Here is an 18,560-nt window from a genome sequence, read left to right on the forward strand (position 1 = left end):
GAGGCCTTGGTGCGAAATAACGAGCCCATCTGCGCTCAACACCTTGGAAACCGCCACCGCTGCCACCACAGAGCCGGGGTTGTAGCTCGGCCCCGGCTCCGCAAACTGCCCGGGCCGGCGGGAGGTGCCCCCCCCCCAGGCCTCAGCTGGACCCGACAAGCGGCGCAGGCCTCGCCCAGGAAGTGGCACCGCCTCGCCCGGGGCTTCCTTCCCGCGCTCGGCTCCTGGCGGGGGGGGGAGGTGGACTGAGGCCCCTTCCCGCAGCTCCGCGCAGGCCGCCGCTCCCCATCCGCCCCACTGGCGGCCGCGGCTCGTCCCCCGCCCCGGACGGCGGCGCCGGGCCCGCCCCCGCGGCTGCTGATTGGCTGCCGCCCTGGCGGCGGCTCGCGGGGCTCCCGTCTCGCGCCACTTTCGGGAGCCTTGGCGCGAGCGGAGCGCGCGGGCGCCATGGCCGAGAGCGGCGCCCAGAGCCGGGACGGTGAGGCCCGCGGGGAGCCCGGGGTGGCAGCGTCCCCATCCCCTTCCCCGCAGCGACTGCCGCGGTTTCGGTTTTAGGAGGGGGTCGGGGCGGGGGGAATGTGTGTGCAACGGGGCAGCGGCGCTCGGTGCGGGGATTGGGGGGGGAGAGAGGAGGAGAGCCCGCGCGCGCCGGATGTCCGCGCGGGTGCGGGAGCGTGCGCGCGTGTCTCTGGGCAGCCCTTGGAGAGGGTCCCGCACCCGCGGGGGCCGGCGCTGAGCGGGGCCGTGGCTGCGCTGCCCAAGCGTGGGGACCCTCTCCCCGCGGGGGTGGGGGTGCACACCGGGAAGGACGGTTTCTGCTCTGCCCCCGCTGCCCCGCACTGCTCCCCGGAGCTGGTTTTCTCACGGCGCTGAGGCCAGGTTGTCCCAGGAGGGGAGGGAAGGCTGTAGCCCTACCTCCCCCTCACGGCCGCCGGCCTGGGCACTTGCAGCCTGGGCACTCCCTGGCGTTTCGCTGCTGAGGGCACCGACACGCACGGGTGGTCCCAGCCGGGAAGGGAAATACGTTTGTTTCAGAAGGAGCATGTTGCCTTAGGTGCTTTCTCATGGTAAACGCAAACAATTGACAGAAAATCTTGTATAAATACACCCAGAGTAAGGAAGATGTGCCAGGGGAGGTTTAGGTTGGACATTAGGAAAGGTTCTTCCCCCAGAGGGTGGTGCAGCACTGGAACAGGCTCCCCAGGGAGGTGTCACGGCCCCAAGCCTGACAGTGTTCAAGAAGAGACTGGACAACACCCTCAGACACATGGTGTGAACTGTGGGGTTGTCCTGTGCAGGGACAGGAGTTGGACTCGATGATCCTTGTGGGTCCCTTCCAACTCAGGACATTCTATGATTCTGCTCTTTTAGAATCTTGGTAACGTCTCTCCCATCTAAATAAAATCTTTGTATTCTCATGAAACAAGATTTTTAGTGAGGCTTTGTTGGCCTCTTTCAGCCCCAGATCCTCCTAACAATTTCTGAGCTCCTTGACAGATTTCATCCTGACTTGGTAGAGGCTGTCACCAGGAAGGGACTGGCCGCCTCTGCTGGCTGCCTGGCTTGGATGCGTGCATTCGTCCTGGGTCTCCTCTGCCTGCAGCTGGGGGTTTCAGCTGTCATGTAAAACCATTAGTCTTGTTCCTGGGCTAATTGTGTGTTGTCTGCTTTCGTGAGTTGGGTTCAGCTCATTTGTTCTTTGTGGTCAGATAAATGCACCATCCCGCCAATCGAGAGAGAGAAAGAAGTGGAGGCCACCTTGCTTGGGGGAGTGTTGCAAAGGGAATAAAGTGTGCAAGGAAATGGGGTGGCAGTCTTCTGCCAAAAAATTACTAGTTTGTCTCAGTCTAGCTGTACTCTTAAACATTGTGAAATGGCTTAAAAAAATTACTGCTTTGTAGCAATATAGGCCTTTTCTAAGTCTGTTCCTGAGTTGTCATGGAGACATGCAAAATAAAAGGAGCTGGAAATTCCCAAGGAAGGAGTGGGGGGATCTTTTTCAGAGAAGGGATAGTGAGATTTGAGACATGCTTTGGAAATCTAGGTGGTAGCTTCTCACTAAATGTGAACTGGCATGAAGCCTGTTTGATCTCTGTGTCTGTCTGAGACTATGCCTATAATTCCAGAATTGGCTTATCAAGAGCCACCCACGAATGTGTGGTTTTAGCCAAGTATTCCTCTATGTCGATTTTAACAAAACTGCAACCATCTATTAGGATGTCACTGAACACTAAGTACCAAAGCTAACAGCAGTTCATTACTAAGCTTATTTCCCTGCTTTTTAATTAATTGCAGCTATGTATGAGTCTGGAAATTTTGCAGCATCACGTTCTAGGCGTGAGAGGAAGTCTAAAAGAGGCCAGCAAGAAGCACTGGAACGTCTGAAAAAAGCCAAAGCTGGTGAAAAAATAAAATATGAGGTGAAAATTCATCATCTTTTTAATAAAAAGTGGATGTGAGATAAGGTGCTTAACTACCCTTTATACGTATAGGAAACAAAACCTTCCTTTCAGATCAGCTTTTGTTTTTAAACAGTGTATGTTTTTTCAGAATGTAATTGTAGTTGTTTTGCTGCTTTCTGGTATAATTTATTTCTTTCTGTTTTCAAAGCAAAAACAATTTTAGTAAATGTAAGTCAAATGCTTGATATTGCTTGAGAACTATCCACTGGGGAAGGACCAACTTTTAACATCTAATTGCATAATTAATGTTATGGTAGGAAGGATTTTTAAAATCATTTGAAGTTAAAAAAATTTTAAAATTAATTTCAAAGGTTTATGTGACTGAAATCCATTAATATTGATGTGCTCTTTCCAGAGAGAAGCGAAAATTTAAGTATTTAACTGGTAGAACTGGAATCTGGCAGTGTAACATTGATACTGCCCAGTTAATTGTAATGCCAACAGGAAGTGACTTCCACATTGAGGTGGATAAATCTAAAGAAGTGTGAAGTGCGTAGATTGTTAACATGCAAATGTACTCTGAGGCGCAGAAGAGCATCTTCAGCATTATGCTTAGGCACATCAAATCACCTTCCTTTTCACTGATCACTCATCTTGGTGTTTGAGAGTAGAGCTAAAGGTCAGAAGTTTCCATTGGTAGGATTTTTTTTCCATTGGTAGATTTTGACTATCAGTATACTATGATGATTTTAAAAAATTATAATTTGTCTTTTGTCACTGCCAAAAATGAAACTTAAGCTGAATGAATAACTGCACTTACTAGTTGTAAACAATCTAACAGCGTAGGAAACCGTGCATTTCTTGGGAACTTTTATGTTCTTAGTGATGATCTATATTAGTAAGTAATGGTATGGGAGCTGTTAATCCTCAGTATACCTTAACTGTAGGTTGAGGAGTTCACAGGTGTTTATGATGAAATAGATGAGGAAGAATACTCCAAGAGGGTCAGAGAACGTCAGGATGATGACTGGATTGTTGATGATGGTAAGTTAAGATTAATTTCGCGGGTTATTTTGATTATAGTGTTGTAACTTAATTAGGCTTCATAATGTTCAGGATTTGAGTTAAGTTATAGTTAATACGTTCTTACAAATTGTTTTAGGAGACAAGAAAAAGAAGCTTTTATATGGAAATGAATCTTTTGCATTGTTCTTGCGGTGTTAGGCTGGTAATGAAAGTATTTTTCCATTAAGAACTGGTTTTGAAATTTTATTTCCAGTTATCAGTGATGTAACTTTAAAAGTACTGTAATTGAGAATTTCTAATTAAACATGTAATAATATATTTAGTCTAAAAGAAGACATAGCTGAGAGTGCTGTAATTTTTAACTCTTTTGTATTTACGACTTTTGCTCTATATTAAAGAGGGAAGGTGTTTAAATATATAAAACTTCGTATTATGAATATATTTAGAAATATCAGAAGACAATTTAAAATACAAATTGTTAACAATTTGGTTTTCTACAGATGGGATAGGTTATGTAGAAGATGGAAGGGAAATATTTGATGAAGATCTGGATGATGATGCTCTTGGTTCCAATAAGAAAGGTAGGTTGAACATGACTATTGTAGAATGTCTTCCAGTGGCTTTTAAAGGGTACCTAAAATGGACAAGTTCTTGGCATCAGTATGTGATGAGTGTGGCCAAATGATACGTTACTTGAAGCTCTGCAGTTCTATGGCTGTGACTGTGGATTTTGTTTGGATCCCATGATACAGAAGACAGAAGTCCACAAATTGAGGTCAAATCACTGCTGATTACTTTAACACTACTGGAGCAGTTTTGCTTATGGTCTTCTGTGGGATACATATTCACTTCTAGAACAAATACATCTAGGAATGATCTTGTTTTCCAAAGCCACTGTATAAAGGATGTGTGATCTCTTGCATTCTTTTAGGGATCTGAGATCAGATGATTTTGCCAACTTCTATGAAGTTGGTGGCAAACTGAGAAACTTAGTCTGATGTTGAGAATCCAAGCCTAGTGCTAAACTCCTGGATACTCTGCTTTTTTTTGTTTTCTGGAGATGCTTCCATGTAAAGCATCTTTGTCCTTTTTCTGGAGTATGAACTTGAGTATGCAAAGATCATCTGTGACGTGACTAGGAAAGATGGGGTGCTGACAGGGTTTTGCTTTTTTGGTGTGTGCATGACAGCTGCTAGAAAGCTGGCAGCAAATGAATGGTGATTAGGCTTCATTTCAACTGGCAGTGTAAAGGTGGAAGAAATAGACTACCTGAACTATCTATTCCTGCTAATAACTGGACCCTAAAATATTGAGCTTTTCTAATGTGGAATTCACAATTTTATATTTTCCTGTAGGAAAAGGTGGCAAAATATCTACAGTTGATAAAAAGAATGTGAAAAAATCTGTGGTGTCAAAGCCAAACACAATTAAGTCTATGTTTATAGCCAGTGCTGGGAAGAAAAGCACAGATGTAAGTTTTTACATTTTTGAATTTAAAGATTTCTAACTTGTTTGAAGTGTTTTAGTGGGAATGGAATAAAGCAAGGGCTCATTTCAGTTTCTTGTGTCTAGCAAGCCATAAACTCCCGTTACAATCTCTTGTGTATGCATCGTTCTTGAAAATGTTGTGTGTGTTTTGTAGGAACCCTTTATTCATTTGCTGCTGGTCTCCTGATTGGGTTTGCACATTTAACTTACAACTGTTTGGCTAATCTGTTATTTTACAGAAAACCGTGGACCTGTCAAAGGATGATTTACTAGGCGATATTCTACAAGACCTTAATGCTGAAGTAAGTATATTAATAAAATCTGCTGGAAACACCTTAATCCATTTGTTTTTCTTGCTGTTGAACATATCAAGAAAATAAAGTTCTTCCTAAAACTAGACCATCTAAGATTGGTTTCTCCTGTAGCACACCTGCTTGGTTTATTCTACATATGTATGCAGTCTACCTGTCATCTCCACCATGCAGAAGTTGCATGACTGTTGGTTTGATAAGCCAAAACTACTGTGTCCTGATTGGAGATGGTTTATGTGAATGTGATGTAGAGCCTCTGCTATTGCAGCCTTCTAGGTTTTAGTCAGCTTGGAGTGGAATAGGACTTATATGCTGTACACGATTCAGATGCAGGTATGTGTACCACTGCGCTCCAGCCGGTGTACTGTAGGATGTTTCCATCTGGCATGTTTGGATTTGTGAGAAGAGCTGAGGGAGGACTGTTTCAGCAGATGACGTAGCCTGAACTTCTGTCTGCCTCCTCCAGGTTTCCACAGTTTGCTACAGAGAACCAGATTAACCCTTCTTCTGAGTTAGGAATGCGGAATGACTGCTGTAGCAGGGTTAGGCTGTCTCAAATGAAGCTATTCTTCATCATTAATGACCTTTCAATGAGTTAATGCGCCTTAGCAAGATTTCTTAAAACTGAAAGGATTGCTTACATGTAAACCGTGAAACTGCTGTAGTGGTGAGATACTGGAGTGAAATATGTTGTATCATAAAAAGCACAGTGTGTTTTTAGAGATCAATAAGAGGGGTATAGATGTTCCAATATAAATTTGTTATCTTGTTCTTGTGCGCTTACTATTTTACTCCTTCATTTACTTACTAATGAAGGCAAAAGAAAACACTAAACAACACCTCTTCATTTTGTCACTTTCCCTTTTCTTTCTATATTCAGACTGTTCAGATAAGTCCACCACCAATTATAACACTGAAAAGGAAAAGATCTGCTGGAATGCCACTGAATCCTTTTTCTGTGCAGTCCCAAAATCCTAAGGTAAAGGAAAAAATCAAAAAAGTTCTTGTTAAGAAGTATTAATCTGTATTGGTTGATTGGAATACCATTGTCTTTTATTTCTGCTTCTAGAAATTACCTTTCTCATTAGCTTCCTTTCAATGTTACTGTGTAACTTCATGCATTTTTTTGTCTTCCCCTTCCATGTTAGTACATAAGCAGATTACAACTCTTTCTGTATCTTTAGTGCAATAGTAGTATATAGCTGTTAATATTTGACAGGTGAAACTATTTTTATAAAATGTTAGGTGCATCATAGGAAGGTGAGCTGCTGCTTTGTCTCTTTTTTCCCAAGAGTAGAAAAGATCCTTGTGGCAAGGAAAGGATGATGGGAACTGAAATAAGCAGACAAAAGAGTAATTGTAGGTGTGGAAAAGGATAATAAACTCATCTTCTGCAGAAATGGAAAGCAAATGTAGAATTAAAGCTATGGATAGAAATTTACTCCAGTGGAAGATTTTAGAGTGAAAGGAGAGATGGGCTGCCAAGGATGGAAGGCTAGCATTTTGTTAAAGAATTCTGGTAAATGAGAAGGACTCTATAGCTGGAAATATAATGAGTTATTGTTATGTAATGAGCGTTTGTAGAGGGCAAATTAAGTAGAGTAGATTTATCTGATTTGTGAAGCCTTATGTAATACTGACATCAACTCTTATGTTGAAAATGATCACTAGCGGCACTCATTTCAACAGTTGTGTTGAAGCCTAGGAGTAATTGAAAAAGAAAAAGGTGTGGGGGGAGATATAGTAAGAGAGAATCTTTGACTTTATTGTGCAAAACACTGGTAACTTTTAGTAGGAAACACTGAGAATGAAATTAATTCCCAGACAGTCTGTTCAGATGATAGCTTCTGTGGTCCTAGGAGGAAGAATTGGGTATTTTAGGCAATGAAACAGATGAAGAGGATAAGAGTGCAACCGTAGAAAATAAATGGGCATATAAACAATGAGGCTTTCTACATCAGGAGATGAGCAGAAATATAAGTATGGATAAATTAATTTGGCTGGTGAAGGTAGATTAAGTAATGTTTGCTTTCTGTTTAAGGTGAATGAAGGCCTGAGTTTGGTGTTGACCACAGCAGAAGTAGCTGTACTGAGATTAAAACTCTTGAAATTAATTGTGTGTGGCTCTAAATGCTGTGTCTGTAAATAACAGCTTTCCCCGAAGATAAGGTTTTGGACCTTGCTGCAGGTTTAAGGGCCTGTAGATGCAGAGACCTATTGTTGGTGATAGTGGAGCCCACTTCATATACACCATCCCTAAGAGGTTCTGTAGCTGCTACTGCAGTGGTACCTGTCTGAAAAACAAACTATGTAGTTATTGCCTCAGAGTTCAGGCTTGCAGGGCACACTGAAATTTTGTTTCTTTGTTTTCCTCCCTCTCCCTGTCAAGTGTGTAGCATGAAGAAATCCAATGGAGAAGCACTTTCTTCTCTAGACCTATGGTGTCCTGTAGACATCTGAACTCATTACTGATATGAGCAGGTGTAAAGTGCCATATTGGCTTTCACCAGTTGTTCCAGGTTCTGTCCCTGCCTGACATATGTTGTCGCATACTCAGTTGACACAGAGGTTTTCATTTAGGAATGGAGTAGTGCCACATGGGGGAAAAAATGAAAGTAACCACAAACTTAATTAAGTATCAATCATGGCCTATTGTTAATGGCTTTTTAAAATTATAGTAGAAATATATCACAGCAGAACTGATACTATAGAATTAAAAATTTACTTTTGAGAAGTTTTAGCTATCATGCTGCGAAATACGTGGAGCTTTTCCTCTAGCCCTTATTACTAGTTCTGCAAATAACAAGTGCTAGATTGTTTTTGGTTTGTTGTGGTTTGGTTTTTTTTTTCCTTTTTTGCTCTTAAGAGTTTTGTTTTGTTTTAAACTCATGGCTAAAATGTCTTTCAGGCAATCACCCCTATATCAAAGAAAGCTCCTGCTCATCTCAGAAAGGAAGCTGTTCCTGCAGCTTCATTTCATCCTAAACATCCAAATTACACAGCAAAATCTGCCATAGACTCTGAAAATGAGGATATCAAGCATGTGCAAAAAGCTACAGAAAATGGGGGAACAGTGAAGACAATAGAAGAGGAAGCGATTGAAGGTATCAAAGAGAAATCAAAACCTAGTTCTGGAAACTCTTTAAATATGGCATATTAGTGTTAAAACACTTCTTAGTTTATACTGATTAGATGCTTAGCAGCTTAAATGTGATATTTTGTTTGTACATTAATACTGTATATTACATTAATGCATATAGTATGCTATGTATGCTGTAGTAAACTGTGTCATTTTAATGACTGAAGCCTTTAGTTCTATGTGCAACACTTCCAGATGATGATCAGGGAATGATGGATTTTGATGAGGAGGACTTTGATGAACCTATGGAGGCAGAGCATGTGGAAACTATACCTGAGACTGCTGAAAGCTTAAAAAGAGACAAGGAAATTGAAAAGAAAGAGACAGAGCAGCTGGAATCAGAGAAGAAAGAGACATCTCTCTTGTAAGAATCTTTTTTTTTTTTCTTTTTAGTTTTTTCTTCCACCAACAAGCCTTAGATTTATCTTCATATTTGTCTTTGCCAATGAGATAATTATGAAACAGACAAAATTATTATAATGCTATGTGACTTTTTTGTAGTGATGTTAAAAATAGTAATGTTGAACATGCTAGTAGACAATGTAACACATTTCAGTACATTGAGGTGACCCAGTGTGGGTGTTGAACAATGAATTTTGATGGCAATGAGAAATTTCTAACAATGCTTATTCTAAGCAACTATGAAGGTATTTCATAACTTTAGTTGTAGATAAAAATATTGTCATCAGAAGTAATTTCACGTAGTGAACAGTGTGTCTTTGGAAATAGAAAAAAAAAAAAGGTGTCTTTCCTCCTTTTTTAATTTTTGGAAGAATCTTGAATAACATGTTTCCATAACTTTAAACTGTGAAATATTTGAATGATCAAAAAGACTTAAACGTTTAATGACTAAAAAGGTAGTTTTATTGAAAAAAATCTGTTCCCACTGAGCAACTTGTACAGATAGATTAATATATTTGTTATGTGAAGGCTTGAATGACCAAGGCTGAAATACCAGGTGAATGACTTTTAAAACCTTTGTGTTTTTTGTTGAGCACCATACTTGTATGTGGATTTTTCTCTTTGTCACTCCATCCTTCTTTTCAGAAGAAATCTGAGGAAACCCACCTGTTGGGAATGTTGCTTGGTAGGGGAAAGAGCAACAAAAGGCCTGAGAGTATAGGGCTGGAAAAAGAGAAACAATGGTGGCTATAGAAAAGGCACAGTTTTACTTCTTGTTCCTTTCTTCTGCAAACCATGCAGAAGTTGTTCTCTCCCAGATATCTCATGTTGGGACAGAATTGATGAAGATGAAGCTGATCTAGTAGTGGCAGAAGTTCAGCTGGACCCTGATCTCCTTCCACTTGTGAATGGGGAAAATGGTGATCAAGTCTTAAGATTTTATTGGCTGGATGCTTACGAAGATCAGTACAGTCAGCCAGGTAACTATTCAGTTAAAGGCAGAAAATGCCATTATTCTGATTCTTTTTGTGTAACGAGGATTTTTTGACTTCCCTAAATTATGTCTAGATGTCTCTCTGTGCTCTATAACTTGTACATTGATCTCCTTTTTTTTTTTTTTTTTTTCTTTCTGTGCCTCTGTCCCCAGTGCAGAGCATTATGACTGGGCAAAGTTACACTGTTGTCTCTTGGTCTGAGATAGTAGTAGGGAGGTACAAAGGGAGCTACTGGCACTTCTCAATGTTGGTGACCCACTGGCCTTGAAATCTTGTGTGCTTCAGGAATAAGCTGATATTGTTAATTTCTTACTCAGGAGTGCAACAGTTGGGCATGTTTTTTTCTTCTTTCTGGAAATGTAACTTAAAATTCTTGTGGATTATTAAAAAGCCTGTATGATAGCAGTTGCACGATTCTATATGAAGGAAAGGTGTGCCTATCAAGGGAGGAAGGTTTCCTGAAAAATATAAGCTCTGTCTAGATTCCTTTATTCAAACTGTCTAAATCTTGAGGGTTATCTCTGTATGAGCATCCCTAAGATACTTTGTGCAGTGAATCCTGGATCTCATTGTCTTCAAAACTGCAGCATTCTGATCTCAGCCCTGGTGAAAGAAGCTGTGTTCATGTCTGTTCTAAGGGCTTCCCATCCATCCTCTTGTTTCGTCAGCAGCTTTAGGATCTTGAGTTTCTAATTTGTGCTTTGTGTAGACTTACCAGAAGGTTCTTCCAGATGTTGTTGAAGGTTCTTTGCGTTGGTGCTGTAAGCACTGAGCTAGATATATTTCTCTGTTACACCTTTTGTTGTGAGTTGGGATGCCAAACAAATATGAGGCTGTGCTGGGATGAACAGCTTAGTGATGGGGGTGGTAATGATCATAGATATCTTGATGAAATCAATGGTTCTAATATAAAATTGCTACTTTTAAAGACTCCACTATTGTTTTCTTTTTTTTTTTTTTGTCTTTCAGTCAGTGGTTGCTGAATGGAACATAATTATGAAAGGATTTCTGTTCCTTACATGCAAGGAGTGTTCTTTTCTCATTATGACTTTTTCAGGATTGAATAATAAAGACTGCACCTGTTTTCAATTAGTAGTGTAGAAGGGAAAATTCTGATACTGCTTTTTGTTTAACATGTTCATGATCTTTATTTATGCCTCATTTGCTGTGATATCAAATGCATTGCCAGAAGAGTAAATACTATAGCATGATCATAAGACTCTTTCGAAGTTAATGATTTTTATGAAGGCTTAGTTTTCATAACTCCCTTTACTATCTTAGGCAGAGAACTTGAGAATTGTAATCCTATTAACATGTTAAAAAAATAACGAATAAAAATTGCCCTTTCTTTCCCTTCTGCAAGACATTTTCCCTGTCTCTTGACTTTGCTTGCAATTTGGTTCATTGGTAATGTGTTTTTTCTTTTCAGATTTTGTGTTTTATAAGCTTTACTTCTACTTTTTCTTTCTTCTTTTCATAATCAAGCTTACAGGGAACAGGTCCTGATATCTCTTCTCTCATTTCTTGGTTTTACATATGAAATGTCTCAGAAAACTTTTTGAAGTTCACTCTGCTTTTTTTTTAGGGGGTGTGATGGGGTGGAGTGCCAGGGGGAGGTGTTGTCTGTATGGGTGTTGGACTAGATGGCATCCAAAGGTTCCTTCCATTCTAAAATACTCTGATTCTGTGAAATCTGGGGATTAAGACCACTTATTTGTCCATGCTAGAGTTGATTGAAGATTGTCTTTGCAATCCAGACAAGCTTTTACCCTGTCTTTGACTGGCTCATGTATCCTTCCTTCTGTCTCACCAGCATGTATGTTTACCTCTGACAGGTTAACTTCTCCATGCTCTTAATATTGCCAGCTGTTCAAGCAACCAACTCCTGTTTTGTGGTCTCTCCCATACTTTCATCTTTCTGTAGGATACAAACCTATTTGAGTTTTTTATCCCTTTAAAAAAAGAAAAAAAAAGATTACTAGGAAGAACTTCATCTGCCCTGTCACTTAGGTCTGTAATTTGAACTCTTTCTAGATCCTTTTATTCAAACTGTCTAAATCTTGAAGATTGCCTCTGTGTTAAAATCTCTAAGATACTTTGTGCAGCTGACACTTGTATCCTTGTTCTCATCATCTTCAAAACTGCAGCATTCTCTTCTCTGTCCTTGACAAAAGCAGTCTTGTTACCATCTATTCCAAGCACTCAAGAAATGATTTTTCTTAGCCTGTCACTCCAAGTCTGTCATCCATCTTCGTGCATCTTCACTGATTTATCTTTGGTCTAATGGAGTAAGAAAGGTGCCTTTACTTCTGATCGATTGCGTGGTAAAGTTAAATTATAACTCTTAACCAAGGACTTGTTTGTGCATTGTCAGACCAAGGAGAAACGCAGGTTCCAAAATCTTCCTTATGTGAAACACTGTTTCAGAGCCAGTCTCTGCTCTGATACTTCTGATTTCATTAACAGTAGTGTACTGTAGGAATAGTGTCTTTCATGTAATCAAATTCCAAATTATTTGGAATTCAAAGGGAACTCTGGTGAAGCCAGGTTTTTGAGTTGTACTTGAAAGTTTATTTTACTTGTAATTCACAAACTGTATGTGAAAGTCAGCTAGCTTTGTTCTGTGTTACTTCAAAGTTTAGCATCACTTGATTAGCAGTTTGCAGCATTTTGTGCTAACACCGTCTTCTCCATGGCTCAGAAATGTGAGTGTAAAATGATGATGTGGTCCATAGGGAAGTCAGTCACGCTAGTCCTGGGTCCTGTTCTGTATGTGCTTTCTGAAAGTCTACCTTGGTTACAACTGCTGTCTTGGCATCCAAGATTTCTTGCAATGTCATCCATCTTTTGGCATCCTCATTTGTTAAAAATAGTTGAAAACTTTTTACAGTTGATCAGCTTCTAGCTGTTGTCTTAAGAATGTATTTCTACAGGTTTTATTAGTAGTAGAGTCTTGCTCTCATGGTATTGAAGTGTAGGAAAAATGAGTTAATTGTACTGGTCTGTCTAGCTGAAGAATGAAAAATTCTAGATAACACGTTTCAGGAGTGATTGACAGCACAGGCATTCTGATTATCTTCAGCTTTCACTGACTTCTCTCCTTTCTCCCTTTCCCCATGAATTATCAAACTAATGTAAGCAGAAATGGAATATTAGAACAGAGTTCTGAGATTGGCTGTGTGATGCCATTTTGAATTTCACATATCAAGGTGTTACTGTAGTGATGGAGGTAGGGGCATGAAGAACTATACAACTTACCTATTTGTAAATCTGGTGTTTAAAACAATTTAGAATATGCTGATACATCAGGAAGATTTGCCGTTCAAGGACCTAAATGAGAATGGTTGTGTTTCTATGCAAGAATGCATAACAAGCTGCTTTAAGCAACATAAAGAGTGATTAATTTAAGAATTGCATCTTGAATTCTTTACTCTGCCCTTCTTCCTTAGGTGTGGTGTTTTTGTTTGGCAAAGTTTGGATTGAATCTGCGAACACCTATGTTAGCTGTTGTGTGACAGTGAAAAATATTGAGAGAACTGTTTACCTACTGCCACGTGAGACAGTAAGTGTATCTTTTAAACACGTCAAACGTAAATACCTTTCATTCTGCTATGGCAGGTTATGAGTTCTAGTAGTGTGTTTATGGGAACTGTTAAAGCCATTGTTGTCTAATGTAGGTGGTGAAGTACAACGTGTACATGGTGTATCACATGTGAGATGCAGAGTAGAGCATTGCTGCTTCTCTCTGACCCTAACAACTGCAGACAAATTGTTACCTTTAGACTTGCTGCTTGGGAAATAAAGTTGTCTTGAGGTGTTACTAGAAAACCTAGTGCTTTTTATACACTCTGTTTCAAATCATATTGTTTAGATTTGGGGTTTCGTGGCTGATTGCATTGTAGTTTTTACCTTAAATAAGAGATACCCGATTCATAAGAGCAAAGCAAAATTCAACTCATTGATCATGTCTGCTTGCATTTTTTGTTAATTTATAAAACCTGACTTCTGTTTTTGAGGAATTCGACCTGTCCACTGGCAAAGAGACAGAGACTCCGGTAACTATAATGAGTGTTTTCAAGGAATTTAATGACTGCATTTCACCGAAGTATAAGATCATGAAGTTCAAATCCAAGGTTTGTCTACAAGCATACTATTTGGTCATTTTCTGTTGTTCTGGTTTATAAGGTAGGAAGTCTCTTGAAACACTGTCCAGGTTAATGCTGAAATGCAAATATATAACTCCTGACGTGTGTAAGTGTACCTACTTGTAAAAGCCATGCCGGTGTCTTCCCAAATATCCATATTCCTTTAAGAAGAGTAAATCTATGACATGATTGCTCCACCAGAAGTTTACACAGACTGTGTTTGAAAGTACTTGTTCATTAGCTTCTTTGAAACTGAGTTGAATGTTAGACTTTGCTTGCTGAACTGTTTTTGAGAATACAGAACAGATAGAAGTTCCAGTACCTAAAGCCTGGGTATCGGCTCATGGTGTCAGTTTAAAGTGAAAGATTGTATTGTCCAGAAGACAGGTCAGTGCACTGAGATTAGACTGTCTTTGCATTTGACCAAACATTGTGTTGAACTTTATCTCTTGGCATGTTTCATCCTTACGGATATATCTTTTTAGAATGCATGCTGTTCGGTACATTAATTGTCACAGTGTGCTTAAATAGGAGGTAGCAAGTGTTGAGGACTGTCAACCAGTCTTGAAACTTAAACAGTTGTGGGCCTACAGTTATGGGCAATAGTCTTATAGTGTTGTTTTTCTGTGTTCTATTTGCTTGAAAATCCTTAAAAGAGCATTTGGAAAAGCAAAATATTGCTTTAATGGAAAATTTGCACACACAGTAATATAATACCTGTTGTAAATCTGCAGGAAAAAAGCTGATGTCACTGATAGTGTTGCAGATTTGGACTGAATGAGTTTGCTAGTGTTAGAAAGCCTTCTTCTTCATCTATGTAGAACATTTGTCTTTTGGTGGGGGGGGTGAAAGTTTATGTGAGGGCAAAGGTGGCTAACATACAAGTTAGAGGAAAAGATCTGTTCAGAGTGAAGTGCCCAGAAGATTTTTGGTTTTGTGAAGTTGTCTTTAGTCTGGCAAAGGTAGTTTTCACTGTAATTACTGGGTGGTGTGGAATTAGTGGTAACTTTTCCCAGGCTGGTAGTCTTGTGACTTCATAGGATTTGTTCCTCAATAGTTGATCAGGAAATGGGATGGCATGTAAAAATGCAGGAAGAATGGAATTTAACAGTATATAAGTGAGGGAAAATAAAAAGAAGTTCATAAGGTAATTCAGGTTGGAAAGACCCTCAGGAGGTCATCTAATCCAAAGCTAGAGTACTTCAGTGTTAATGTGAAAATGGGAGGAGTGTTTCTCAAATGACAAATTCATGCAAGAAATGACGTCTTTTCATGAACATGTAGCATCATTTGCCTCATTCAGGGAAAATGCATGCTTCATTAGAACTTTGTAAAAAAATTTATTTTTTGTTCTAGCTTATTTTCACTCAAAACTGATGCAAATTTAGCTTTTTTCAATTGTATCAGTGTTATTTCTCTTGTGTATTTGTTTATAACTTAGTCAATTATATACGGGGATTGGAAAGGAATGAATTTAACAATAAGTAAAAAAACAAGCTTATAATATCTCATTGGTCAAAGGTGCTTTCAGGACTGAGGAAGGAAACTCAGGGCAAATAAAATTTAGATTGAAAGAGAGGATTCCAACACCACCTGTATTCTAGAAATGGAAGGAGGGGAAAGGCCTTTGGAAAGACACAGATCTGCTAACAGCATCTTAGGAAACCTCCACTTGCTCCATTGTACTAAGAAAGGACAGTGTGAGTGAGGTAATGGAGTACTATAGTTTAACCTTCAAAGATGGCTTTTTGAAATCGAGGTAAACCGTATACAGGAAGTATTGGAACTGTTATTTGTGATGTTAGTTCGAAGGTTGTCTATTTTTTGCCAACTTTACACAGAGCTTGAGATGAAAGGCCCAATTTTTTTGTCTGGATATGACTACAGCGCATCTGAGGTCCTTTGGTGTAACACAGGAGTGATCCCTAACAGGAACAGGCACCATTCAGATCTTACTTAGAATATTATAACACTTGATCACCCTGACGAAGAAAGATTAACTGAAGCAACAACAGGTACAAAAGATGGTAATTAGAAGGATGAGACAAAAGGAGAATCAGTTATATCAGAGATAACTATGAAAGAACTTGAATTTTTTTTTAGCCTAGTGAAGAATAATGATAAGACCTTTTTGCTCTCTAAAAACATTAAAAGGGGATGAGCAACAAGAAAGCTATTTAAAGGACAGTTTTAGCAAAAGAACAAGTTTGTAAATTTTAATTCGTGAATAAATTAGGCAGGATAGTTGGAAGTGCAGAGCAGCTCTGGAATAACCTACCAAAAGTGTTTCTAAACAGTAAGAATTCAAATAATCTTTGAATTAATCAGACTCTTCACTAAACTCAATTTTACTTGCATAGTAAAAGGCTATCTAGCTTTATTTTTCTGCCCTAATTTTCTGCTGATTTTGATAGTTAGAGCCTCCTGGAAGGGTTTAGTGGAAGTGGGAGCTGGCAGGACGGTATGGGACTACTAATGTGGGGAATAAGAGAAAAGATAGTATTGGAGAGCAGAGCTGTTGGTGGGACCTTTGTAGAACTATTCAAGGAAAATATTAGAGTAACTCAGGTATTCCAGCTTAACACAAAATTGACTGTGAACGAAGCGTCAGGATACTGTGAACCATATTTGGCCAGGCTTGCATCTCCATAAGCCTGGCCTTTTGTTGCCTGCAAGATAATTGTGAAAGTAGTGGGGTTGTCCCATTACTGGGCCCTCCTTTACTTTTGTTCCTGTATGAGAGACCTTGGTTTGCTTGGTTGTGTACCTTGTTAATCAGTTTTTCATAAGGAGTTGTCATCTTTCTTTTCATTGCAGGCGTACCACCAGAGATGTTGTGTAGTTTACAGCTCTTCAATCTGTGTTTCCATAGGGGTGTGCAGGGCTCTCAGAGTGAAATGGTGGTGGTATTCAGCTGAGTGAATGCTTCTAAAAAGTCATCTCCACACACTTGTGACTGTATGTGGTTAAAAGCTAATATGCTTTAGCTGGTGAAAATGTTTGACACCTCTGCTTTAGAAGAACTTCTGTGATGTGCAGCCAGTGTTCCACTACTGTGTTGCTAAGGATTGGTGTTTTAAAGTATTTTGTAAAGGCTAACAGCAATATTGCTCGTATGAGCAGAGCGCTTGTCTGTCGTGTATTCAGAGTAACATGTAGCAATTCTGTCTCAGTTTTGATAGAGTACTGTGAAACCAAGAAACTTTTATTCTTCCACCACTTGCTGGAAATCAGAAAGGCATACCTGCCATGCAATGAGAATTCTTTCATTCAGAATACTGAGTTTTGTGATAATGTGGAGAGGGCCAGTATTTATACCCTGAGACAGGCTATTCTCTGTGGATGTGTGCGTGCATCTTGGCCTTGCCAGCACCAAACTTTGTCCGTGCAAACAGATACACTTAAGCCCTATCACTTCCTCCTGCACCTGCTGCTAATTGCAGCTTCAGTGGGTTGCACTGCTGCCAAGTTAGCAAGTCTTCACAAATCAATTTGAAAGCAGCCTTATTCCACTTATGAACTTAGCAGCTAATCACTGCTGCTCATTTCTGCTCTGTGAAGGGCCACTTGAAGGGCAGATTACTCGGCAGCAAAGCATTCATTCACTGCAGTTATGACCAGAAGCTTGTGTAATTGAGCTGAGCTCTGTGGAATAGCACAGATGAATCACTGCAGCATACTATTTTTACATGATCTTCAGCTTGCATTTGCGACAAGGACTTGTTTGAAGCCTGAGAGAGGTTTTTTTTTAGTTAAAAAAAAAAGGAGGGGGAAGCACCAGTAATATGTGCTAAAAGCAGTGCATCGCCATCTGTTATGTTACAGCTATGATGTGGCACTTGTGTGATGTGCTGCTTTGGCTTAGCAGTTCAGATCTACATTTGCATGCTAATATGTAATGCTGTTCTGACTTTCACAGTGGTGCTCTCATACTCTTTTCTGCTTCTATGTAGCTGTTGATGCTGTAATTGTTTCTGGATTTGCCTTCTTCCTGTTGATAGCAGAGGGCCCTCTCTTTTCTCACCCCAGTAGGACTGCAGTGTTATGAGCAGGAGCAAACTTAACTGCTCATTGTAATGCTCCAATGGAGCTGTAGCTGATGCTCTTAATTAAAGGAAAAACCAAACAAAACTAAGAAAAAAAGACGAACACAAACTAGCCCCTAAACCAAATAAATTTTAGTTTACCTAACTGTGTATGTATCTAATTGCTCTGCAAAATTTGATTCCAATCTATGGTGACTTTGTTTTTTCTTATTAAGCTTACTTCAGTGGTATATTATGTTGACTCCGTGTATAATGTGGTGAACTTAGTGCACTGTCCAGTGAAAATATGACTTTTAACTTAAGAGGCCTCTAGGAATTATTGTAGTAAGAGTAAAAATGTTCTAGCCTAGTTAGGCGCAACAAAATAACAATAATATGTAACAGTGGTGCAGATTATTTGTGAAGTATTACAGGGCAGAGCAGAGCATTTCAGCAGGTACCATAGTGGTGTTACACAGGATATTGTAATTATTTGGCAAATAAAGGTAGTTATTCTTAGAAACTGACAAGCTGTGCATGTTGTGGAAAATCGTCCTTGCTCTTGAAGAAAGCAGAAGTGATACTCCACCTCACTGCAACTTGTACTGACCTTGAGGCTGTCTTTTA

At 39.7% G+C, this 18,560-nt stretch overlaps 1 protein-coding gene across 2 annotated transcripts in view; it reads left to right on the forward strand.

Moving 5' to 3' along the window:
* Positions 1–447: 447 nt before the first annotated feature.
* POLA1 (DNA polymerase alpha 1, catalytic subunit) overlaps positions 448–18,560 on the forward strand; it is a gene marked incomplete at both ends in the record, with an annotated part of 204,290 nt that continues 186,177 nt past the window's right edge. Inside the window, 12 exons of one of the 2 annotated variants that reach the window (XM_080364084.1) lie at positions 448–478; positions 2,296–2,420; positions 3,350–3,446; positions 3,929–4,009; positions 4,784–4,899; positions 5,156–5,218; positions 6,108–6,206; positions 8,136–8,331; positions 8,541–8,730; positions 9,570–9,748; positions 13,213–13,325; positions 13,780–13,896. In XM_080364084.1, the coding sequence (XP_080220210.1) occupies positions 448–478; positions 2,296–2,420; positions 3,350–3,446; positions 3,929–4,009; positions 4,784–4,899; positions 5,156–5,218; positions 6,108–6,206; positions 8,136–8,331; positions 8,541–8,730; positions 9,570–9,748; positions 13,213–13,325; positions 13,780–13,896 (1,407 nt within the window). The remainder of the gene's footprint in view (positions 479–2,295; positions 2,421–3,349; positions 3,447–3,928; positions 4,010–4,783; positions 4,900–5,155; positions 5,219–6,107; positions 6,207–8,135; positions 8,332–8,540; positions 8,731–9,569; positions 9,749–13,212; positions 13,326–13,779; positions 13,897–18,560) is intronic. The other variant, XM_080364085.1, reaches the window with a different exon arrangement.

The sequence above is a fragment of the Nesoenas mayeri genome (genome assembly GCF_963082525.1).
Source record: "Nesoenas mayeri genome assembly, chromosome: 1".
In the NCBI taxonomy this organism is placed as follows: Eukaryota; Metazoa; Chordata; class Aves; order Columbiformes; family Columbidae; genus Nesoenas; species Nesoenas mayeri.